Source organism: Equus quagga, chromosome 13 (assembly GCF_021613505.1).
Source record: "Equus quagga isolate Etosha38 chromosome 13, UCLA_HA_Equagga_1.0, whole genome shotgun sequence".
NCBI classification, from domain to species: domain Eukaryota; kingdom Metazoa; phylum Chordata; class Mammalia; order Perissodactyla; family Equidae; genus Equus; species Equus quagga.
The window spans coordinates 47737022-47762288 of record NC_060279.1 but is presented as its reverse complement, the minus strand read 5'-3'; the positions used below and the strand labels follow the sequence as shown (position 1 = coordinate 47762288).

General features: G+C 52.2%; 1 protein-coding gene across 11 annotated transcripts in view; it reads right to left on the bottom strand.

Moving 5' to 3' along the window:
• Window positions 1–5014: 5014 nt before the first annotated feature.
• The window catches only part of NOD2 (nucleotide binding oligomerization domain containing 2), a 35147-nt gene continuing 14894 nt past the window's right edge, over window positions 5015–25267 (bottom strand). For 6 of the 11 annotated variants that reach the window (XM_046682753.1, XM_046682754.1, XM_046682752.1 and 3 more), the window contains 9 exons: window positions 21749–23564; window positions 18006–18089; window positions 17717–17800; window positions 15399–15482; window positions 13434–13517; window positions 12842–12925; window positions 10869–10952; window positions 7395–7478; window positions 5015–5933 (listed from right to left, as the gene is read on the bottom strand). In XM_046682753.1, the coding sequence (XP_046538709.1) occupies window positions 5861–5933; window positions 7395–7478; window positions 10869–10952; window positions 12842–12925; window positions 13434–13517; window positions 15399–15482; window positions 17717–17800; window positions 18006–18089; window positions 21749–23564 (2477 nt within the window). In that variant the 3' untranslated portion in view covers window positions 5015–5860. Of the gene's footprint in view, window positions 5934–7394; window positions 7534–10858; window positions 10953–12841; window positions 13051–13433; window positions 13518–15398; window positions 15483–17716; window positions 17801–18005; window positions 18090–21748; window positions 23565–25267 lie in introns of those variants that run through there. The other 5 variants (XR_006891592.1, XM_046682756.1, XM_046682758.1 and 2 more) reach the window with 5 other exon arrangements.

The window sequence follows — 25267 nt, the reverse complement described above, 5'->3', positions numbered from 1 at the left end:
CTAATCCCACTGAACTATAAATCCATGCTCTCCTGTTTGAGTCATTTGCTGTTATCAATGACGAATGATTTCTGTGTGATTTGAAAAACACACACACAGAAAAAAGGTCTAACGCTCTTCCTTGGGACCATTGTGCCACATCTGGAATCCCATTTTGGGCAGTAGATACGTTAGGAATGATCCCACATCCCAGGAAACCATCCCCCCTTAGGAAGGAGATGATACCAGTGTCAGGAAAGAGATGATCCATTATTATAATCTGCCCCCTTTAAGTAGGGGCACCTACCATTCAGTCGACAAATATTTGGGCACCTACCATGCCCTAGGCACTGCGAGACCCTGAGGACACTGCAGTGAGCATGGCCTCTGTTCTCCTGGAGCTGACATTCTAGATGAAGGAAGAAACACATGTACATCACGTAGTGCATGCTGAGAAGAAAACATGAAGCAGGGCTGCGGAGAGGAGAGCGGTCGGGACTGCTATTTTAAGTAGATTGTTTGGGGAAGGACTCCGTCAATGAGGTGACATTTGAGCAAAGACCTGAAGGAAATGAGGAAGCCAGCCATACCGCTATCTAGAGAAGAGTGTTCCCATAAGAGGCAATAGGCGGGCGCAAAGGTCTGGAAGCAGCAGTGTGCTTGGCATTGTCAAGGAACAGCCAAGGAGCAGTGTGGCCAGACTGCAGAGCATGGGGGTGTGAGTGGCAAAGGGGAGGCCAGAGAAAACACAGGGGTGGTCCAGGCCTGCACGGAAGCTTGACTTTCACTGTGCGCCAGATGGGAAGTCCTGGAGAGCCTAGATCAGAGCAGTGGCTGATCTGATTTATGTTTTAACAGGCTCAGTCCAAGGGTCAAGGGCAGAAGCAGGGAGATCAGTCAGGATGCTGATGCAGTAATCCAGGCAGGGGTGGGCCCCAAAGGAGCCGCTTGCTTCCTGGGGGTGGGGGAGAGCAGGTGAGGAGGAGGGAGAGGTGGAACTGAAGGTGCCAAGAAAGAAGTTGCAAATGAAAAAGAGCTGCTGCCCTCCTGAGAGGAAGGATTTTCAGGGGAATTGATGGGGGAGGGGTGACGTTTAGGGGATTGGATTTGTGGATTTTTCTGGAAGCGATGATAGGTTGGGGTTAAATTTAGAGCGAAAAGAAAAACGGTATCTTGGGGAATCCCAAGACTTGGATTGCCAGTCTGCACAGCTGCTGTCTCTCCCCATGTAATTCTCCAAATGCTCAGACCAGTCCCCGATGTCGTTCATGTCCTTGCTGTTCACCTGTAACCTGCCACCCAGGCCCAAGGCCACGCACTCTCTCATGTGTGGGCATTCCAGAGTGTGTACCCTGACTTCTGTGTGCTTCACCCCCTGGGCTGCACCAATCCCCTGAGTGGGGAGGGAGGCGGTAAGATGTGTTGGTGCAATAATGAAATGATGCTGTAGTCTCAACTCAGCTTGCTTGGAATACGATTCACCTCCCACATTTCTGTGGGGTGTATTCATTTCAGCATCTGGTTTGGGCGCTACGGGGGGAAAACACTCAGATTGACATTTTTTTTTCCTTCTAGGATGACGGTGAATGTAATTAAAGTATGAGGCTCTTTAAAAAATTCTTCTGCTCTGATACCTTTTTTCCTGCATATATTCTTAGCCACAAATCTAGGGTCTGTCTGCTCCCAGATAAGCCACTGGCCCTGAACACACACCTTCCAGAAAACCTCTCTATCAGAGAAGTTTAAGCTTAAGAGTCCTGGGTCACGGGCTACCTGCACAGGCCTAGAATGCTCTCAGTGGATCTGCTGGACTTCCCCAAGTTAGGAAACCTGTGTTCCTCACATATCAGAATCTCAGCAGCCCTCTCACCTGGGCCCTCTTGAACTATTTTCTCCATAATCTCCCCCTGGATTATGTCCTCCAAGCCCAAGGACCCCATTCCTCTTTCGATGCTGAGGACACCCATGCTATTGTATCTGGTGGTGACTTCTCACGGGCTCCAGACTCACACCATAACTTGTTAGTTCCACTTAGGTGTCTCAAGTTTGACAATCTTAAACAGAAGTCCCTCCCACTTCCAAACTAGTTTCCTCCCTGTCTTCTCCAGTCTCCCAGTTACTCAAGTCAGAAATCTAGGCGTCATCCTTGGTTCCTCCCTTTCCCTCCTCCGTCTCATCCAATCCATTTGTAAAACCTTGGGAATCTACCTCTAGACTGTCTCTGGAGTCTGTCTTTTTCTCTCCACCTCCACCGATGCCACCTTAGGCCACCAAGGGCCTCTCACCTGCAGTAGCTCCTAGGTGGTCCTACGTGGTCTCCCTACTTTCTCTCCCCCTGCCCCTACCCCTATGCACTCCAGTCCCTTCTCCACTCAGGACAAAAAAGATCTTCTTTAAATGTAATTGGGTTGCATCCCCCTTGCTTAGAACTCTCCAATGGCTTGCCATTATTTTAAGATCAAGAGCAAACTCTTGCCATGGCCAACTAGGCCCCTCGTGACTGGCCCCACCTACCTCTTCAGACCCATCTGGCAACACTCTCCCCTTAGCTCTCCTCAAACGCATTCGTTGGCTATGCTACTGTAACAAATTGCCACAAACTTGGTGGCTTAAAATGACCCAAATTTATTCTCTTACAGTCCTGGAGGCTAGAAGTCCAAAATGGGCTGGAACCAAGGTGGCAGCACGACTGCACTCCGTCCAGAGGTTCTAGGGGAAAACCTGTGTCCTCACCTTTTCCGACTTCTAGTGCTGCATTCCTTGGCCCATGGGCCCCTCGCTCTACCTTCAAAGCCCTCAGGGCAGCATCTCAGCCCAGTGGCCACATTACCTTCTTCTGTGTCAAATCTCCCTCTGCCTCTCTCTTATAAGGACGCTTGTGGTGGCATTTAGGGTCTATCCAGAGAATCTAGGATAATCTCCTCATCTCAAGATCGTTAACTTAATCACATCTTTAAAGTCCCTTTTGCCATATAAGGCAACATTCACAGGTTCCAGAGACTAGGCCCTGGATATCTTTGGACACCGTTATCCAGCCTACCACACGCACCAGGCTCTTTCCTGTGACCGGTCCTCATACAGCTTCTTCCCCTCCCTGTCATTCTTCACACAGCCAGCCCCTTCTCATCCTTGAGAGCTCACCTGTCACCTCCTCACAGAACCTGTCTCTGACCAACCCTCAATCTGAAGGTCTCCCTTTCTCTTGATTTCCTTCTTAGCGTTTACCACAGTGGACCTTATTTCATATATTTTCCAGTTTACTTGTTCTCTGCCTGCCTCTCCCTCTCCCCTCACCATAAATGCCTTGAGCCCAGGGGCTGTGTCTGTTGTGTTCATCTACCGATTATCCTCACATAACTGGCTAACACAAGATTGCTGACTGAATTTAAGGAAGATGAATTTACAATCCGAGATGGTGCCATGCAAATAGGCTTCTGTGTTTACTCCTCACAGGAAGCCTCTCCGTCTTCCTCCTGATCTTCTCTATCGGGAGCAACGGTCTGCACAGAACCTCACACCACCAACAAAGAGACCGCATAGACACGGTCATACGCAGGAGCCTGGGGAGATGCCACGCCGTTTAGGGAGCCAGGCACACATGAAACCTTTCAAGGTAAGCAGCCACCTGAGCTGTTGCTCATTAAATGCAGCTAAGAATTATTTCAACAAGGCCTACACAGGAGGCTGCTTGCTGAGGAAAGCTTTCCCAAATCGTCTCCATCTTTCTGGTAAAAGACTCCTTGAGCCACTTGGAGAGTCAGGGGAGGCCCAGGGGCCTGTTCCCATTTACTGCAGCCTTTCGGCCTGGGCAACATGCGGCTCCAGCACAGCTCAAAACATCACGCTAGGTCAGACTTTTCTAAGCAGAAGCCAAACGTGTTCTGATTGCAAGGCTATTTCTAAGAACTGCTTTTGCCTTAAGCAATAAATTATCTGGTCGAAAACATCATTTTTCTCCCTTCAAGTAGAAAATTGTGCTCTAAGATTTGACACGTTTCAATAATATTTTAAAATGTTCGGTCACAATGAAGATAGCTTGGGTGACTCAGTGGTTTTCTCCTCTGTGATTATTTACAGCACAAAATTCATAGTCGTGTTTTTTATAAAAATATAATCTTGGGAGAATAAAACAGTGGTTTATAAATATTAACCAGTTTTCATGAATAATGTTTAAAATAATAACACTTGTACAGCATTTGACAGTTTACAAAGGCTTCAACATGCATCATTTTGAAAAATCCAGAAAAATAGTTGTTTTATAAAGGAGGGCCTTCAATTTGCCCCTGTAAACTTTTGATCCATAACTTTATATCCTAAAACATTCTGGCACAAATAAAACTGAAGTGTCTCTTATGAATATATTTTGAAATCTGCTGTCAGAGTTCAGCTCACAGGCATCCACCAGAGAGCTGGTGAAGCCATTCAAAATTCTGGCCCAGGGGCCAGCCCCGTGGCCAAGGGGTTAAGTTCGCGCACTCCGCTGCGGTGGCCCAGGGTTTTGCCAGTTCGGATCCTGGGCACGGACATGGCACCGCTCATCAGGCCATGCTAAGCCAGCGTCCCACATGTCACAACCAGAAGGACCCACAACTAGAATATATAACTATGTACTGCGGGACTTTGGAGAGAAGAAAAAGAAAAAAAAAAATGAAGATTGGCAACAGATGTTAGCTCAGGTGCTAATGTTTAAAAAAAAAAAAGATTCTGACCCAGATTAATTTTGAACGCCTATATTTGGAGGGAAGTTGTTTCCAAAGGCTTATTGTAGTCATGCCAGTGAGTCGATTCTGACTCCTGGCGCCCCTCTGGACAGCACAGCAGAACCCTGCCCGGTCTTTCTGCGCCATCCTCTCACCTTCTGGCGCCGTATCAGAGTGGTCCACTGCCATTCACAGGGTTCTCATGGACAATTTTTTCAGAAGTGGTGGCCAGGTCCTTCTTCCTAGTCTGTCTTAGTCTGGAAGCTCCACTGAAACCTGTCCACTTGGATGACCCGGCTGGTATTTGAAATATCAGTGGCCCAGCTTTCAGCATCACAGCAACACGCAGCCACCACAGTGTGACAACCAACAGACAGATGGTGTGGTTCCCTGACTGGGAAACCCAGGCCACGGCAGTGAGAGCACCAAATCTTAACCACTAGACCACCAGGGCTGGCTTCCAAAGGCTTAACCAAAGAGTAATTGATTTTACTGGAAATAAAAGTCCACGTGTGATACCAGCTGTAGTGTGGTCATATTTTTCCTGCAAATCTAGACTATCTTGGGGAATAAATGGCTGCCGTGTGTCCCCTTCCAATAATGTCTTAAATACCAGGAAGGAAAGCAGGGTAAATTATAGCCCCTCCCACTCTGGGTAACAAGGGTAGGGGGTAGGGCGTGGCTATTAGGGAAATAACAAAGCCGAAGACACCAATATTTTGAATCCTCAACCACAGAGGAAGTGCCATGTGCGGGGTCCAGGATGAGTGGAGGAACCATATGTGGGGAACAGCTGCGAGGGATGACCATGAGTTGAGACATGACAGAAAGTTTCTTCCTGAATCCCGCTTCCTTGTGAACGAAGTAGGAAGGAGCCTCTCACGTGGAGCCAGGGCTCTACCCCAGGAGGTGCTCAGTACCATGCGTGGCCCACGGACCCAGGCCAGATCAGCAGGAGGCTAGCCCATGACGTAGCCGGGGCTGCCCCTCTGCTATTTCCCATGGATGGAATCTCGGGAAGAACTCGATGGCAAAGGTAGGCTGTGGAAAAGTCTATTCCGAAGGGCGCCGATGCTCCTTCCTCTGCCAGAACCGGCTGCTGCCAGATGGAATCCAGCCGCTGGGCTCCAAACCCCCGGCCTGCTTGCAAACAAAGTGAGAGGAACACTGGCCCAGAGACATCAAAGCAGGAGTCTGGCGTCCCTGTGGCTGAGCTTCTCAATTTCCTCCGGAGAGAAAGTGTTTCCTCGGAGCCTAAAGGGAATGAAGCAAAGAGCTGGGAGTGAGGGCAGAATCAGAGCAGCACTTTCAAATGGACGCCGCTGCTTTCTAAACCCATGCCTGGACGGCTCGACCCTGGGCCCAGCTGCGGCCCTCCTGCAAGGGAAGTCTGTGCTCATTTTACCCTCTGTCGGCTGGGGCGGCTCATGAATCATCGTGCAGGATGAAACAAGGCTCCGTGACTCGGCACAAAGAGTCCACAGTGGCCCCAGTCGGCCCCGACTCCCCAAGGCCGGTGATTCTTTTTCAGGCAACAGCAGAATCTGTCAAGAATGCAATGAGCAAGTCCTGATGCCTCCCAAGCTCCACCAACAGGCAGCAAATAACATCAGAACCCTTAAAATATCAACCCGATGCTGGCTTCCTCCGCCCGGATACAGAAGGTGACATTCCTCAGGACTGTGCAATGGATTTAAAAAAATATCCTGACTCTGCCCAGGACCTGAGGATCTCACAGGGTACAGGGATTACACAACTGTACAGAGAAACATCTCTCCATCACAGGACAGATTTTTAGAAGTCTTTATTTTTGACTTCATCATTTGATATCTACCTATTTGATATCTGCTGCCTTGATATGCTTTCTGAGGGAGGGACAAGTCTGCGTATTTATAGCAGGGGACGCAAGCTTCCAGGGATGAAGCAGGTCAGAGACAGCAGCCAACGGGACCTGGACCAAAACAATCAGCTGGGCAGGTCTGTGGTCAGCCTGAGCCGGTTTGCCCAGCTCAGCGGAGTCAGGCCTTCCTCTGCTTAATTACTGGCATTTTGAATGGTGGTCCAGAGTTGCCAGTTTTTCTGAGAAAATCCTAAAATATAGATTTTTACAGGGAATCTCCCAGTTTTAAAATGCTGCTTTCTAGCCCAGTGCCTGAAACACATATAGTGACATTCACTCATACCATGTTAAACCAACGGAAAAATTTCTACTTATCATCTGAGTGATGGAAAGAAGGAGGATAAATCTTTGAAGTTGTGACTCAAAGCTTTTTTCAAATACACGAAGGAATATGGCTTTTAATTATAAAGATTTGGGAACACTGTGCAACCGTTTCCACCGTGTCGCCTCCATCCAGAACTGCAGACGGTCTGACACAACAGCCTCGACCCGTGAAGGTGGATGTAATGCCCAGGAGGGCAGGAGCTGAGTTTTCTCTGTTTCACTCCTCAACCACATCCCTCTTCCCACACTATTGACTAGAACAGAGATGTTTCTGAATTCATGATTTGAAAATAAAAGAATTGGTCCCTGCTTAGAGATGTGAAGACAGCTTTCTCAGACAGAGAACAAGATCCATCACATGCAGAAAACCACGGAATGTCAGAGCTGGAAGGGGTCTTAGAAATGCTCAACTTCCTCTCTCTCCTCACCCCACTTTACAGATGGGAAAACTGAGGCTCACAGAAGTAAAGAGGCCTGCCCAGGGCCCTTACCAGACTTCCAGGATGGTGTCATTCCGTTCAAGGGTCTGTAGGAGGGCTTCTGCCCCTCGGTAGGTGATACAGTTGTTGGACAGCCTGGAGAGGAAGATGGAATGGTGAGCCTCAAAGATGCTCGCTTCTCCTCTTGAGCCTGTCCAATTAAAGGAGGCTTTGGGAGTTGACTGGCCCACTGCACGCCACCTGCCCCCCGGCCTGTCCCTCTCCTGTCCGAGATTCCCAATGAGCTCGTCCACAAGGCTCAATGCCTAAGATGAAATGCACCCCTCTCTCCTCCATTCACCAGATTTGTTTCTCTAATTCAGTAGCTATTCCCTTGGGAAGATGTTATACAGCATGGCGGGCAAGGACAGGCATTTTACTGCCTGGGTGCCAGACGTCCTGCGTTCAAATCCTGCTTATACCACTTCCTTGTTGATCTCAAGCAAATTAGTCCCAATTTCCTCATCTGTAAAATGGACCTGAAAGGGTACCCACGTCATGGAGTATAAGAATTAAAGAATGGCCTATTCGAAAGCACTTGACGCTGTACTTAACTGATAGAAAACAGTCCACGACCAGTAACATTTTCATCTGGGAGGCCTTTGGGGCACAGATTAGGGAGAATATGAAGTTGGGATGGGAGGGAGATGGCACACTGTCAGGGGCAGCAGCGGAAGAGCCGCAGTTCCCCATGCTGTTCTTTGGCTCAGAGCGTGGGCTTCTAGATAATCCCTACCCCCTGCCTTCCACCTCCACAATTCCAGGAACTTCTCCAAAGCTGACCACAAAGCAATGCTGATAATAACAACAGCCAATATTTGTTGAGTTCTTACTACGTGCCAGCTCATCACCTACGTCACCTCGGTGCACGCGCACAGCCCTGGGAGGAGGGTCCCATTAGAATCCCCATTTACACTCAAGGCAACTGAGGCCTAAGTCCAAGGAGTAGCACAGGTAACGGGGGGCTCGGGTGCAGACCCAGGCCGCCAGGATCCAGAGCCTGCTTCGTAACCAATGCTTGGCAATGACTATGCCTGGAAAAAGAAGCACGTAGGCATCTTTTTTTTTTCTTTTTTAAGATATATGAGGAGCTCGATTTTTATGGGGAAACAGTGGGGGATGATATAGTTCAGTGATGCTGAAATATAAGACTCTCAAGAAGGCAGCGTGGGACAACTCCTGCTGCCACTGCCTGGCAACCATGGGGGTCGGGTGGGGTAAATCTGTGACAATGAAGGAGGACAAATTCACCACGTCCATGCCTGGTCAATAATAAACCAGTATTGCCAAAGGCCCCCTGTGTGCCAAGCCTGGCATCCCAGCTCAGACAAATCCCGGCCTCCCCCGGGCCCCTCGGCCCACTGTCACCCATGTGATGACTGGAAGTGTTTTCCCCAAACATTTGGCAACTTCCTAGGCCCTGCAAAGCAGCACAAACAAGTGTTGCCAGAGTGGATGGCAGGCTGGCAGCAAAGCAGATGCTCTCCCAGAGGCAGTTGTCTGCCTGCCTCTGAAGGAGGGTGTTTTCCTTGGGCCATATTTGCCAGGGCAAATGCCAGCCTCCTCTAGCAAAAGGAGCCATCTGATGATGCTATGATGTCTCTGTGAAATGGGACCTCTGGCACCATGGCTGGTGTGGTGCCAGCCTCAAAGAGCATTGACACAAGCCTGTGAGGGTTACTAGCTGGTTTCCTGCTCACATCAGCCATCCCTCTCCTCGTGGAATGGGTCCCTGCCTGCTGAGTCCCCCACCAGTAGTCCCGGATCACTTCCTCACCAACACTGCCACTGTCCAGCCCTGCAGCCCCTGGACCCACAGGACCTTCACGAGCTCCTGCCCCCTCCCACCAGCTTTCTCCACTGCCATCCGCCAGAGCCAAGTCTCCGCCATCTCTCCTTTGGAAGACAGCAGGAGCCTTCTGACTGGTCTTCCTGCTTCCGTCTTGCCCCTCTTCCACCTGTTCTGCACAAAGCAGCAAGGAAGATCTTGTGATGCAAATCAGATCATGTCACTGCCCTCATTAAAACCCTCCAAAGGCTTCTCAATACCCTTAGAATAGACCTGAAATCCTTTCCAAGGCTCTGAGGCCCATGTGGCCTGTCCCCCGCCTCTGCCCCATTCCACTCTCCACTACAGTCCAACTACACAGGCCCTCCTTCTGTTCTCAAAACCTCCAAACTCGTTTCTGCCATAGGGCCTCTGCATGTGCTGCTCTGTGCAGCAGGAATGCGCTTCCCTGAGACTTCAGCAGGGCAGAAACCTTCCTATCATTCAGTTTCCAAAGCAAATGCCACCTTCTCAGAGAGACCTGCCCAAGCAGCAGCCAGCCCACCCTCTCCAGTCCTCCTTGTCACACCTCCTTCTCAAATTCTCTGTAGACCCCTTATTACAGCTTAACAACGGGGACACGTTCTGAGAAATGTGTTGTTAGGTGATTTCATCATTGTGCAAACATCATAGAGTGCACTTACACAAACCTAGATGGTATAGCCTATTACATACCCTGGCTATATGGTACTAATCTTATGGGACCACCATCGTATATGTGGTCCGTTGTTGACCAAAACATTGTTGCACGACGCATGACTTACTAACAGAAATTACCTGTGTATTTGTTTACTTGTTCATTATCTGTATCTCATTAGAATTCAAGAGCTATGAGAGGAGGGGCCTGCTCTGTCTTTTCTACCACTCTATCCAGGTGCCTCAGTCAGTGCCTGGCACAGAATGGGTGCTCCAGGAACATTTCTTGTATCAATACACCAATGGATGAATGTATGTATGAGCGCATGACAAATGAATGAATGCACACGTGAATAAATGCAAGCACGCCTGCACAGCACAACAGGAACCACTGGAGATGACCAGCAGAGGAGCTCTTTTTCCCGAGCCAGAGAGGCCACTGGAGTGGGGAGGGGCTCTTCTGCAAGCCCTATAGCAGAGGGGGTCCGTAACCCGTACACGTTAGCTCAGCTTGCACCTCCAACTCCGAGAGCTGCTTGCTGGGAAAACTTCTACTCTCTGCCTGAGACCCTTCTACGGACCCCGGGAGCATGCTCAGCCATGCACAGGGCAAACCGGAAGTGCTGGAAAATTGACATCCCCACAAGCATAGTTCAACATGCGAAGGACAGGCAGTGGGTGGATAAACACCCTGCTGGGCCGGGGCGCCTGTGCTTCCCCAGCAGGACGAGTCCATTGCCCTCAGTGACAACTGGCTTGATGACACCCGCTTTCTTGGTTCCCTTCCCTTCCCCGCCTCATTTGACTAGTCTCTCACCAGTGTCGGCTGGAATCACCTTCGAAGGAAACAACTTGCACTGGCGTCCCTGCCTGCGCTCGGGGAACCCAGACAACACCAGCTGTTTTCCACCAGGCCACCGCGTGTGAGCTGGCAGGCTGGGGAGCTGCCCAGATCTCTGATGCAGAAACCCCCCTCCCAAGGCCAGTCATCACTGTCCCAGCTCCTGCTTACGGTTCCTTACTTCAGGACCTTCAAACTTGAATTTCTCTGAAGTCCTTCAGCGAGGGAACACACACCTTCATCCTGGAGATGGTTCTCCTCCAGACTGGCAAAAACAAGAGAGAAAGCCCAATGGATATGGGAATGTCCGCTATAAAAGGTGATGTCAATCAAGATGAACCCACGTACCCCCCATTTAGAAAATCCCACATCTGAAACCCTACATTTACAAATAAAGTGAGAACAGACAAAACACGGTGTGAGGGTTCTCAATTCCAGGGACATCTTTGGGAAAGAATTTGCCCCAGGGCTCCGTGGTATAAGAAGTTCCCTCATGTCCCCGTGACTCGGTATCCATTTTCCCTTTCTTTCTTATTAATAGAAGCCTAATTTTGTTTGGGGCAGCCGTGTGCTTGGTGAAAAACTACATTTCCCACTCTCCCCCGTAGCCAGGGTTGGCCAAGCAACACCCACAACCACTAACACAAAGGGGAAGCAGACGGATGGGGCTCCAGCAACTGCCCTTTACGTGGGAGAGAGCCAGCTGGCCTGTGCCTTTTGCCCTTTCTGGATATACAGACTGAATCCTGGAATATAGAAGTAGTGTTGCAGGTGCAGCAGCCACCTTGTGATCATGAGGCAACCAACCATGAGGATGAAGCCACAGACTGAGGATGTGATGGCACAGAGAGATAGAGTCCAGACCCCTGCTGGCCTTGTGTAGCCATCACACTGGCCCTAGGCTGCCTACCTCCAGACTGCCTGTACATGCAACTAAATCCTGACTGGCTTAAGCCACCGTAGACGGAGGTTCTGTTACATGCAGCCCACTCTAGTCATAGCTGAGACGCTCACAGCAGGGTACTCCTCTAACAAGAAATTCAGGTGGCAAAATCCAGTCAGGATCCAATCAACGGTCAAAGCGGAGCTAGTGAGCCCTGCCCACAGCCAAGGCCCGTGGACAACACCATCTGTGACAGTGCTGATAGGTTTCAGGGCCCTTCTGCTTTCCAAAAAACTCAGCATTTTATCTCCCTGATATAATTTGGAACTGCCCAGAACATGTCACAAGAAGAGTAGATTAGCGGCATCGGAAGCGTGGAAAACTTGGAATAAGTTTTGGGTCAACAGTGTAAATAGGACTCGTGGTTCATCTTTTAGCTTCCCCCAAGCTCCACTCCACCTTGCAAGGTGACCCTGACTCTAATCCCCACTGTTCTTTGGCCCTCCTCTTCACTCTGAAATAATAAAACACTACTAGCAGTCATGGTACTAGCAGTAGCTGTAGTAGCAACAGCAGCAGCAATAGTAGCAGTAATACTGTGTACAGTACTATTAATACTGTAGTACTAATACTGTAGTAACACCACTAATGCGGTAGTCATACCGTGTACAGTACTGTTGATACTGTAGTACTAATACTGTAGTAATACAACTAATGCTGTAGTCATACCGTGTACCATACTGTTAATACTGTAGTACCAATACTGTAGTAACACCACTAACGCGGTAGTCATACTATTACAATTTAACATTTATGAAGTGCTTACTCATACGCCAGGCACTATATTAAGCTCTTTACACTCATTACCTCATTTAATTTCCACAGAAGTGTGTTACAGTTGGAAGCATTCATACCCTCATCTTGCAGGAAAGAAACCTGAGATTCAGATTGTTATTTAACTTGCCTAAGATCACAGCAGGCCTTGAAGCTCAGCCTGCTTGATTCGAGAGTCTTTGCTCTCAACCGTTATGCCGCACGGAAGCAGTAAACAAACCAACAAACTAATACACAGAATTAAATCAAAAGAGTTACCGCCTATATGTCAAGCTCCAGAATCTTCGTGCCACTCAGGACACAGACAGACAAGCATAATCACCCACCTGCTCCATCACCCGCCCTTGTCTTATCCACACAACTGCTCCCACAATGAGGCCAGGGGAGGAGGAAAGGCTCTTATCTGCCTCCCAGAGAAGGGGTTCCCCCAAACTCACCAGAGTTCTTCCAGCGCCACGTTCTTTTCCAACATCACTGCTAAGGCTTGGGCACCCGCACTGCCGATGCTGTTCCCCACCAGGCTGGATGTAACCAAGGAACAAAAATGTGCCAGAGCAGGGAGGGACCTCAGAGACAAGCTGACCCACGAAGCACAAAATGCACAGCACACAGCCCCACGTCCTCAGCTGCTCCACTTCAGACATCACTAATTGATTACAGTGCTCTTTGTCATTAAGCCCAGAAGCAGCTTAGCATCCTTCCCAACATGGTGTACTGGGCAGCCACCTCTGATGGACTGGAGTTGGTCACTGAGATAAAATGTATCTGATCCAGCCCAAGATCTGCAATTTACAGATAGGGAACCAAGACTCTTGAGAGCTGAAGGGACATCATCTCCAAAGTCACCCACAAAGACTCAAGTGTTCTGACTCCAATTCCAAAGAAATGGTCTTTCTTTCTCACCTCACTGCCTAAGACAGAGGGTAAAATTGAACTTCAAGGACCTTCGAAACTGGCCCAAGCTCTCAAGCCCCTCCCTCCTCATGCTGGCTCCCCCATGACAATTACAGGACAGACACTGACGCTTACCTGAGCCACTTCAAGCTGGGGTGATTACCCAAGGCTTCAGCCAAGGCTTGGGCTCCCTTATCACCCACCTTGTTGCCCCAGAACCTGAAAAGGCCAACGGAGTCAACAGAGAGCATCCGTGAGCACATGTTCTAGACAGGCGCTAACAATGTCCTTCCTCTCTAGGGCCCCAGTCAGAGGGGCAGGACCACTCAATTCCAGACAGGTCTCAATGGGGCTCCTAGGTCCCAGCAAAGTAGACCTGCCTCCTTTTTTTTGGAGGGATGGCCAAATTTCACGCAGATGTTTTTAACTGCTTTAAATTAGATTTACAGAATAGTAGAGGCCCACCCAGCACAAACCCTCAGGGACGGGGACCTCACTCTCCGTGGCAATTCACATGGTTGTGACATTCTTCCTCACATTTAGGTCAGATCGGCTTCCTGGTAACTGCCACCCACAAATCCTTAACTACCCTCTGGGACCACCCGGAAGTCTAACTCTTCTCCCACAGCCGGCTCTTTATTGCTTGCTCTTTCTTAACATCCCCAGTTCCTGCGTGGTATCCAGCTCCTTCACCCTGGAGGTCATCCTCCTCCGACCTACTGTAATTTGGAAACATCCCTTTTCAGAGGGGGAGCCCAGCTCACACACCGTGGGACCAGCTATTTTCCATATGGGAAGTTAGCCTGCACAGGTATGCGCACGAGCGAGCGAGAGAGCTGACCCAGGACGTTCCCTGCACTCCCATCCATCAGGCAAATATTTACTGAGCTCTGTGCTCCAGGGACATGATGCCGTAACAGCAAACAACGTCCTAAGTGTGCACCAACAGGGGACCAGTTAAATAGATTACGACATCCAACCAGTGGAACACTAAGCAGCTAGTCTTTGAAAAATGAGGTCATATGGTGTGAAAAGATGTCTATATATTGTTAAGAAAAAAATTGCAAGTTACAGAACAGTTTGTATCACATGATAGTGTTTGGGGTTTTAGCACAGTGCCTGGCCCAGACAGGGGCCTTGATAAATACTAAGGATAAAGACCCAGATCTGCCAGATGTGACCTCAAGCAGGAAAGTGCTCAGTGAGGCTGTGGCCCACCTCGTTCTAGACTCTGCTGCTACCAATGCAGCTGGGAAAAGGTGTTGATCTCTCCAGCAACACTCTCCTGGCTCAAACTCAGCTTGTGGGCAACTTCCCTGCCTGTGAAATGGGCTGGAACACCTGGGCCATATGGTTATTCTGTCTTCCTGGAGTCTCGGGTTCTGAAACCCCCAGTTCTTGTCAAATGGATCCCAGTTCACACGAGGACAAGACTGGACAGGAGAGGGGCTGCAGGAGGCAGCATGGGAGCCACCCTGGCGAGCAGTTGCTCTGGCCAGCAAACAGAGGAAGCCCCACTCTGGGGCCCTGCGGTCTGCTGGACTACCCTCCCACCTGTGTCTGACTCCCCACCTCTCCCTGGCAGGCCCTGCAGCAAGCAAGAGCTTGGAAGGGGCTGGTAAAGCCCCTCCCATCCTGGCTCCAGTCTCCAGCCTTCCCCACTTCCGTCTCTTCCCTCCTGTCTCACCCCTGGCTACACAGCCTCTGGGAGCTTTTCAAAGTTACTGATTCCTAGGCCTTGCATTTCATTTATTTCATCTGGGGTGGGGCCCAGGCAAAGGCATTCTTCAGAAGTTCCCAAGTGGCTAGAACACACAGAAAAAGGTGAGAATCACAGTGCCAGCACCCCGAGGACCAGACGCTTCCTGCCACTGCGTGGGCACTGCCCTCCCCCAACCCAGACATCCTGAACTTCCTGTTTATCGAGTGACAAGCAAGCACCGAGGGAGCCAAGGGCCACCCACTCTCTCCCTGCCTCGCCCTCCTCACTGCAGCCCGGGCTGCCTCTGGGGCCCTCTGGCGGAAGGGTTTCACCTGCCCCTGCATCGCCACAAGCGCCAAGCCCCTCCGTGCGGCCCCTTTGCCCGGAATCCAACCTACCCCAGGAACTGCAGGGAGGTGTTGGCTCTGAGCCCCTGGGCCAGCACCACGGCTCCCGCGGCAGTGATGTGGTTATTCCCCAGCCTGGAAGAGAAGACAGAGGAGGCTGAGAAAGGGGGCAGGACATGAGGACCATCAGTGCTCTCAAGGCCTGGGCTGGTGGGGAAGGTGTGGCCTGGTCAGAGAAACATGGAACAAAGCTTGGAGGCCCTCTCTGAGACACAGGAGCCATCCGCTCCTCCCGCGCTGCCCAGCAGACACAGTGTGTGCTGCTTGTGCTGGGGGCTGCGGGGAGCCTACGCACTGGCTCCCGCGACTTCGTGTTCCACAGCAGAGGGAAAGGAGTGGGGGAGCCTGTTTTGCAAAGCAGTGCGACCAGTAGAGCAGGAGGCACAGTGGGCAGCTGTCCCGGGAGGCAGTTCCCCCGGGGGAGCACGAGTGACTCACTGTCACATCTTTTCCTGTCTCAGCGTCCGCTGGTCTGTTGACACTAGACTCCCGCGTGCCCCCTGCAGCGTTTCAGGATCCACTGCCACTGTAGGTAGCATTTACCTGTTCTGAAAGAGCCTGGGGCAGGCCCAGGGGCTCAGAGACAGGCAGGGATCCTCCTGAGCCTTCCGGCGGGGGCTGGGGAGGGGGTTTCAGCAAAATCCAGACACCTCAGAGAGCTTCGGAGAGATCCCCAGAACTCTCACCCACAAACTCAGGCTTCCTGGAATAATAACACGCCTTCATCTTTTCAAAGAATTTTCACATCCTTTAAGCCACTCCCACTCACTACACTCCTACAGGGCAGCATTATCATCCCCTTCCAGAAGGGGTGTGTCAGCCCCTCAGACCTCCAGCTTTCGTGACTGCAGTGCTGGGAATTTCACTGCCACCTCTGCACCAGGGCCTGCCTCCCACAGCCTGCCCCCAGCCAGTGCCAGGAGACAGGCGATGCCTCTGCCGGGCAGACTCGCTGGAGGCCTCCCCAGCAACCTTCTGTACTCTCTCAGAACGGCAGGGAAGTCTCAGATGCTCCCTTCCTCTCTCCCTCGCTCAGGGTCAGCCCTGCGCAGCAATCTGATGACTCTCCCCACCTCTGCGGCTCCCTTCCCCGTTTCCCCTCACAGGCATTTTCCCAATAAATGTGTTACACATCGAAGGCCTCCTTGGGAGGCTGGACTAAATAGGATAAACACACTGAGAACGTATGTGACTCACTCTCGCTCTCTCAGCCACTGAGCTCACCCTGTAACGCACCCACTATATTGTGTATACGTAGAGTAACTGGCTTAATCATCACAACAACCTGTGAGGTAGCTACCACTAGTCTCCATTTTACAGAAGGGAAAACAGAGGCACAGAGACATTGGGCTGACCCGAGGTCACACAGCTAATGAGAATTCAAACCTTGCTCCATCTGGCTCCAGAGCCCCATGCTCTCAACAACGACGCTCTCTTAGCCAAAACCCCAGGCCTCGAATTCCCAGTGCAGCACCTTCCCGCTGCCCACAGCCCTCCCAGGGGGCTGGGCTAGCCCAGGTCTGGCCACAGCCACTCTCAGGTCTGCGAGTCTGGGGGAGCCGGTGGTGGCGGCAGAAGAGAGTCCTTGGTTAGAATGGCACCTCTGGCACTGGCCTTAGCAGCCCCGCCTGAGACGGAGCTACGTGGTCAACAATTTAAAAATGGCAGTTCCCATGCCCAAACCCAGCCCAGTGGGTAGAAAGAATGGATGGAAGCAGTTCTTCACTTTGTCTTCTTTTACTGCCTCATAAATCCAGGAGGCAAGAATATCCCAGAGAGAAAGAGAAGCCAGGCCAACGTGGAGACCCGCTGGAGCAGGGATGCAATGGTGTCAGACAGGAGAGAGGCTCCCGCTGAGGCCAGGAGAGTGAGGAGGAGCGGAAGCACAGACTTCCCAGGCTGCGTGGAACCCCGCACCCGCCAGCAGTGAAGGGGCCTCCTGAGAGCTCTTCGGCCACTGCTGTCACAGCTGAGGTGGCAAGTGTCTGGCGTGTACCTCCCCCCGCAGCACGGGCTCCATGGACACCAGGGAAGCCCAGAGAGTTTGTGATACTCCTAGACACAGGGAAGGAAAAGGGCCTAGAACCCTCTTCAGCCCTGGAGACTAAAGGTCAAAGGGCAGGGAGCCCTCAGCAGAGCGCTCCGGGAGTTTGCTGGGGAGTCATAGCATTGCAAACCCTGCTCAAAAGGAGACCCCACCAGTATCCAGCTGGGAGAGCAGGAGCCAGCAGTGGCAAGCCAGGGCCCAGAGCAGAGAGACTGCTCGGCTGTGGGAAACAATCTCGGGAGCAGGGAAGCCCTCGGCTCACCTCAGGGCCAGGAAGTTCTGCTTGCACATAAGGAGCCTGGCCATGGAGTGTGCACAGCCATCCGTCAGCTTGTTGTTGAACAGACTAGAAAGTTCCATGAAAGAGGAGACATGGAGACAGCATGGACAAGGAAAGTGACCACCCAAACCCCTGGTAGCCCGTTCCCTCAGGACAGGAGTCACCCGGCACCCTCCAGCCCTCCAGCCTCCCCAATGCCCCACCCCAGGAGGCACGGCCGGGAGTGAGGCTGGGGACACTGGGCCCCAGGTCCATGGCCAGCCTGACTTACGCTAACTTCTGCAGCTGCTCACAGTGAAGGGCACGTTCGATGAGCAGGCAGATGCCTCGGTCTGAGATGTTATTATCTCGCAAGCTAAAAAAGACAAAATAAATAAATTTGAAAACGAGCTGATGAGATCCCGAACAAAACCCCAAAAGAGACTTTTACTCGTCTGCAAAGTGCCAGCATCTGTGCTTCTGGGAAACACCACAAAGACGGAGCACCCCAGCAAAGGGGAGACTCCCTCCACCCCTGGCAGGGTGCTGACATCACACACTACACGGGGGACGGCTCAGGAAGTGAGGACCCAGAGCCCTACTGATGGACACGGAACCCCCGGGAGTCAGCGCCCCAATCCGAGGCAGTTTCCAGCTCTGCAAATTGGACACGAGAATCAAAGCTGCCTCGCAGAAGGTTCTGAGGTGGGAAGCACCTGATGCCCATGAAGGTGCCGGGGAACCAGGCAGGGGACCCCTGGGGGCAGTGGTGGTGACCACTGTCCAGGCGAGCACATGGCAGACCAGCTAGAGGAGAGCAGCCAAAACTAGAAAACCAGCATGCAAGCTGCGGTTAGTGAGGCCCCACTGACCAGCCCTTCACTCCAATGACATCACTCGTGCAGGCCAGATCCCGCCCAGCAGGTCCCCTCTGACGCTCCTCTTGGGGCAGCGTTCCTAAAACTCACCCAATGACAAGATTGTCTGAAAGTGCCCCTGAAATACTGACTCGTGGGGTCCGCATGGTCTTCCCCTTCAGGCAAACTTGGGGGCGTTTTAAGTGATAAAGGTGACAGCTCAGGTTCGCTCGGACTCCCTCAGTGGAAGTGCCCATCCTGAGTGGCCACTTATACTATCTGCTGGTCCCTTCATCTGCCGAAAGGGAAGGATGGCATTGCTGACCTCACAGGCCTGGTGAGGATTTAAAGAGACAGTGCACCTGACTGCGCACCCAGTGAGCACGTGGCACCAGGTAAAAGCTACCTGTAACCATGATGGGTCACATGGACAGTGCATCTGATGTGCTGGCACTGACCTAAGCACTTCCCAAGAGTAATAGTATTTAATCCTCACAGCCCATGAAGTAGGGATTATGATGACGTCCACTAGACAGAAGGAAACTGAGGCAGGGCAAGTGAAGTGACTTCCCCAAGGCTGCACAGCGCCTAAAGGATTTGGGCCCAGGTGGTCCGGCCCCAAAGCTTACTCTTAACCATGGCATTGTGTGGCTCTCCTTTTGGCCTTCTCTGGGCTCTAAGGTCAGATTTCATAACCCACCGATGGGTCATAAAATCAACTTTGAAGATCTTGAGCAGCATTTTTAAAACAGAAAAAGGACAGAAGAGAGCAGAGTGTATCAGAGTGAATAAGGGAAAGTCATTCTCTGAAGCCTTTGTTTCAGCTTTACATGCCTTACTTACTCACTATGGGTCACAGCCACAACACTTTGAACGCCATCCCCCTAGAGACAGAGCCAGGGTCTAAAGAAACCTATAGAGGGACACTTTGTCTCCGGGGCTTCCTGGAGGCTGAGGGTTTCGGTTGTCAGGGAAACACTTCTAGTGGGAGAGATGCAGCTGGGCGGGACTGTGCGCGAGGAGCGGCCTGTCTCCAGCCCCCCTTCCCCTTTCCTTCCCTCCCCACCTCCCACAGTCTCTCTGTGCGGCCCCCCCACCACTGTCTGTCTTGAGTCTCGGTCTGTCTCTGTCTCCGTCCCTCTCTCACACACAGGAAAGTCCCACTCAGCAGCCTCACGGTTGTCTCCCCTCCTCCACAGCGCAGGGTAAAGAGCAGTGGAACGTGGTCGAGGACTTTAACTGCTAACGGAAAAGGAGGCTGGTGCCCACAGACCAGTCATCTTCACAGCGTGGCCTCTGAACCACTTGTATCAGAATTACTAGGTTAACAACATAGATTCCTGGGCTCCCAGCCTGCAGGATGGGAATTGCTGGGAAAGGCCCAAGAAGCTGCCTTCCACGAGCCCCCTTGCACACCACACTCTGAGCACTACAGCCAGACCGTCCTCGCATTTCTCTGAAAATAGAGACAGGCCCTCAGCTCCACACGCCGTGGGAGTCCCGTGGGCTTTCCTAACCGAGGAGAAAGGATCCATTCATTCTCGGGAAGGCTCTGTGAGGACCAGCCAGGCCAGCGGTTCCTGACCTCTTGGGGTTCAAGGACCCCTATGAGAACCAGGCATCCTCTATCCAGAAAAATGCACATTCAAATGTCTTCTCTGCCTGGCTCTCAGCCCTGGGGGGCGGACTCCCGTCACCGGCAGCGACAGGCACCCACTCTGGCCCCGTGCTTAGTCAAGCCAGCAGAAGGCCCTGGCAGAGGCAGGAGGGTAGACGAGAGCAGGGGCCAGGCTTCTCCCCCAGGCCCCGCTTCGGGGCGGCTGCCACCCCATGCCTTCCTCGCAGCCAGTGACTACTCCTTCCCTGCCCATCCAGGCCCCAGGAGGAGAACAACCTCACCCACCCTGCCTCAGCACCCTGCCCCAGTCCTCTCTGCTCTTCCTAATGCCTGCCCAGGCCTTTGTAGACAGTCCTTTGTTAAACTCTTCTCAAATCACCTGATTTAAGTGTATCTTCTGTTTCCCCTGATATATTCATATTTGTCATATGTATTAACTACATATAATAGACACATTAACTTGCTATATGTTATAGATTATATTATTATTATTACATATTTATAAACTTATGGCCACGGTCCCTATATAAGAGATGACAAAGGTCACCACACAGTCTCTAGTAGATATCTGCGTGTCTGCTTCACTGAGAAAAGAAAGCTTGCTGCCTTGGCCTAGAGAAGGTATGTCATCCTAATATATTCCAGGAGAGATAAGTCCCTTGCTTAGGGTCAAATAAGGTCACCCGGGGAGGACCAAAAGCCCTGGGAAGCTGTGAGTAGACATTAACCTTAAGCTACAACCTCTGCTTTCTCAGAGGTTACAAATACGGAGCAGGACATCCCCCTTCAAGGCTGGACAAGAAGTTGGGAGGTTGTGGCGAGCTGGCTGCCACACCTGGGCACGCTCTCGGCCCTCACCCAGCCCAAGACATGGAAAGAGGCCCCCGAGTGCTGGGCACTGACGTTCCAGAGGGGGGACCCCACACCTTCCGACAGGGGGCAGAAAGTAGCATGGGTGATGCCAAGATTTCGTTGGACACAGCGCTACACAGGGAATAAAGGTGCAGACGAAACTCTGCAGCCACTTCTCTTTCTTGGGTCCTGAAATTCCCATCTCATTGGGATCTTCGTCACCTCTGATGTGGGGTCGTTCCTAATACAGACACATATTACACAAAACTGCGCACGTGACTTCAAGGTTGTCACGGAGCCTCTGAAGCCCGTCCATAGACAGTTTGCTTGGGGGGAGCAGGGCTTCTAACCAGAAAGGCATAATTTGTGAATCCCAGCTCTATGTGACCCTGGACAAGCTACTTCGCTTCTCTGAGCCTCAAATCTAAGATGATGGGGTTAAGAATGTCTCTGCTGCAGCCCAGAGTGGTTGTGGGGATTGAACGGGGTAATTCCGGGAAGCGTCCAGCACAGCGACCATCACATAGGACGTTCAATGAGTTACGCCCATCATTATCCTTTGTTTAAACTAACACCCACACTGGAGAGGGGGCCCGGACAGGGCTGCACAGAAAGGGTGGCAGGGCATCCCAGCATGGTGCTCCTGCACCAGCGCCTCCATGGTGGCATCCCCACCATGCCCAGCCGGCATCGCCCAGCAGCACTCACTAAAGAGCAGTGCAGATGCTGAGGCAAGGCAACAGCTGCTCCACGCCAACGTCGCCCACAGAGTTGTGGTCCAGCTGCAAGGCCACAGGCCGCTGGAGGTGCCGCAGCACAAAGGCCATGGCAGCACACTCGGCTGGGCCCACGCTGCAAAATGTCAGCTTGAGGTGCCCGACATCCAGCCCACGCACAGCCTCCTGTGCCAGCCGCTCCTCCTGCATCTCGTACAGGCTCCGGATGAGCCAGATGAAGCCGGGCATGGCATGCATGCTCTTGGCCTCACCTGGCACAGCTGGTGGGATGGAGTGGAAATGCTTGTGGAGGCTGCGGGCCAGGCACCACCGGGCACAGGCCTGGCGCTGGCGCAGGGCAGTCTCAGACCCCTGGCACTTGGCCAGCAGGCCCCGGTGCTCCCGGGACAACAGTCCCGCCAGGAAGGCGGCTGTGATCTGGAGGTTGTGAGGCTCGGCCTCCTGCAGCAGAGCTTCCACGCTGTCCTCCTTGCACCTCGAGCCCTGCACGCACATGGCGGGCAGCAGCCGGGCCAGCAGCGAGCTGCCTGGCCTGCCACAACTGAAGAGGTATCTGAGGGAGGATGGCGGCACATCAGCACTGAGGACGAGGTAGAATGCAGCAAAAAAGCACTGGAAAGTGATGTGCAGGAACTCCATGGGGGGCGCACTCCCAGGCACAGCCCTTTTGGCACGCACCAGGAAGCCAAGAGAAATGTCCTCACTGTCGACGTGTGCTGCCTGGAGCTGCTTGGCTGAGAACACATAGCAGCACGTGCCCAGGCCCCAGAGAGCCAGCTGGCCGAGGTGCAGGAGGGTGGGGATCCTGCCTCGAAGCAGGCCAGGTTCCAGACCACCGGGGGCTGAGTCTGGTGGGGAGGCATGCAGCAGAAAATGCTGCAGGATCAGCAGGTACATATCCGTGGTGGTCTTTGGGGACCCCCCACCCTGCAGCAACAGCTCCTGGTGGCATTTGGATACCATCCATGAGAAGACAGGAAGGTGGCACAAACCGTGTAGGGCTGAGGTCGCTCTGAGCAGGGAGATGAGGCGGTCAGCCAACCCAGGCTCGCGATGGCACTTCCTCAGGTACAGTTCGATGCCCTCTTCCGAGAAGCCCTTGAGGGTGAATTCCGTGTGCACGTACTTCCTGAGTAATGCCGACACCGCATCCGGACGGCTGGTTAGCACCTTGCGGGCGTTCTTTAGCAGGTTGCCCTGCAGAAGGTTGAAGAGCAGATTCTGGACAGACGTGGGGTCGGTCGGAGAGCAGTGACGCTCGCCATCCGTGAACCTGAACCTGAACTCGTCAAAGCCATCGAAGGTTAAGAGGACGCGGTCAGGGTGGTCAAGGAGAAACTGGAAGACGTCCTGCTGGCCAAGGTCAGGCCAACAGCAGTGTTCAAAGAGCAGTGCCCGCACGGACAGTGGTTTTGCCAGGCACTGGAGCTGCCGGCAGCTGAACGGGAAGACAAAGAGAAACTCCTGGAAGTCCCGCCCTGCAGCCCACAGCAGGTGCAGCTGCTGCAGGAGCGTGCTCTTGCCGCTGCCCGCCTCGCCCACCACCAGCACGGTGTCCGCATCTTTGTTGAGGTGGCCACGGGTGCTGAAGAGCTCCTCTAGGCCCAGGGTGGCAGGGCTCTGCTGCGGGGGTCCAGCCATGCCCAGCTCCGTCCGGATCTCCAGAACATTCTCTGTGTATATTTCCTCCAGGCAAAGATTTTCTGCCCCATCATAGGTGTTCAGAAAGCGAGACTGAGCAGATACCGTGGTCCTCAGCTTGGACATGAATTTCTTACATGCGGCATCTGGAAGACAGAAGAGGGAGATGATGTAGGACCGGGGGGAAGATGGGACCTGACCAGAGAGTGGGCTGCATGGGGTAATGTGATGATACAGATGGGAGGGAACAGCCAGCAGGTGCCAGTCTGGCTCTCCACTCACATGGACTTTGAGGACAGTCACGTAACCTTCCTATGCCTCAGTTTCCTTCCCTGTGAAGTGAAAGAAATGGCAATCCCTACCTTATAGGGTTTCTACATGGATCAATTAAGATAATGCATGTCAATGCTTCATTCAGTGTCAACACAAAGTGTGCGCTCCAAAGACGCTAGCTGGCACTGTTGTAACTACTACATCAGGAAGGGCTGGAGAGGAGGAGGAGCACTGGGCTGGGGTCACAAGACCCGCATTCCGATGCCTGTCCTGCCATATTGACTAAATGGCCTTAGATAAGTCCACTCAGCCTCAGGTGCATCTTTGTAAAGGGAAACAGGAGGTTTAAGGGCTCAGGAGCCCAGTTTCTGCAAACAGACCCGAGCCTGAAACCTGGGTCTGCCATTAGCTTAGGCAAGCCTTTCTGGCTTCCATAGTCTTTTTGCTGGTGGTGGTGGTGAGGAAGGTTGCCCCTGAGCTAACATCTGTGCCAATCTTCCTCTATTTTGTATGTGGCACGCTGCCCCTGCATGGCTTGATAAGTCATGTCTGCACTCAGGATCCAAACTGGCAAACCCTGGGCCACCTCCAGAGCGGAGAGCACGAACTTAACCACTATGCCACTGGGCCAGCCCCAGTTGCCCCCAGATTCTTATCTGTAAAAATGGGGACAATTCATACCTTGAAGGATTGTTTCAGGCGGAAATGAGATAAAATAGAGTTTAGAAGAATGTCTGATATATGGCAGACTCTCAGAAAATGGTGTTTATTACCATTATTATGAGTGAGTGTGGTAGGCACAACAGGGGCCCCTCAAAGATGTCCACATCTTAATCCTCATGATCTATGAATATGTTACCTTACTTGCAAAAGGGACTAGACAGAGGTGATTAAACTGAAGACCTTCAGATGGGGAGATTATCCTGGATTATCTGCGTGGAGCCAGGACTGGATGGCCTCAGGGTCACGGGGATGCCCAGGGCAGGCACTTGGCCAAGGTCCCCTGATCAAGACCCCCTTCCCCATCCTCTTCACACAATCGTCTGCAGTCTGAGCTCTCATGAGGAGGGTGTGTCCACAGGGCTGCTGCTTTTCCTTTATCACCCTAATGCCAACATGAGCAAACCACTTCCTGTGTCAGGGGTTGGTTCCCCTTTTAGGAAACGGGGAAGTGGTGGTCCAGAGCCCAGGGTGGTGGGACCTCAGAGCATGGTTCATGACCACAGTCTCACTGCCCCCAACCAAGTTCTGTACATTTGTTCTCAGCCCTAAGGTGAACAGCTAACTCTTTCAGAGAGCTCTGCGCACACGGAAGCTGCATCTGCAGTCACACAAAGGAGGTGCCCTGTGCTTGCATTTCCTCTCCTGCTCCCAGGGCTGACAATGCTCATTGCTCTTAATGCCCTCTGGATAGACCAGGAGCACTGAACGGAGACCACAAAATAGCTTGTCTCCTCTCCAATATCCTGATTTCCAATGCAGGTTTTCCAGCCATCACTAATAATATCAAAATTCTCCAGAAAAAAAAATTGTCTCTCATTTTGAAAACAAACACACATATGTCAGTCGTCACCGC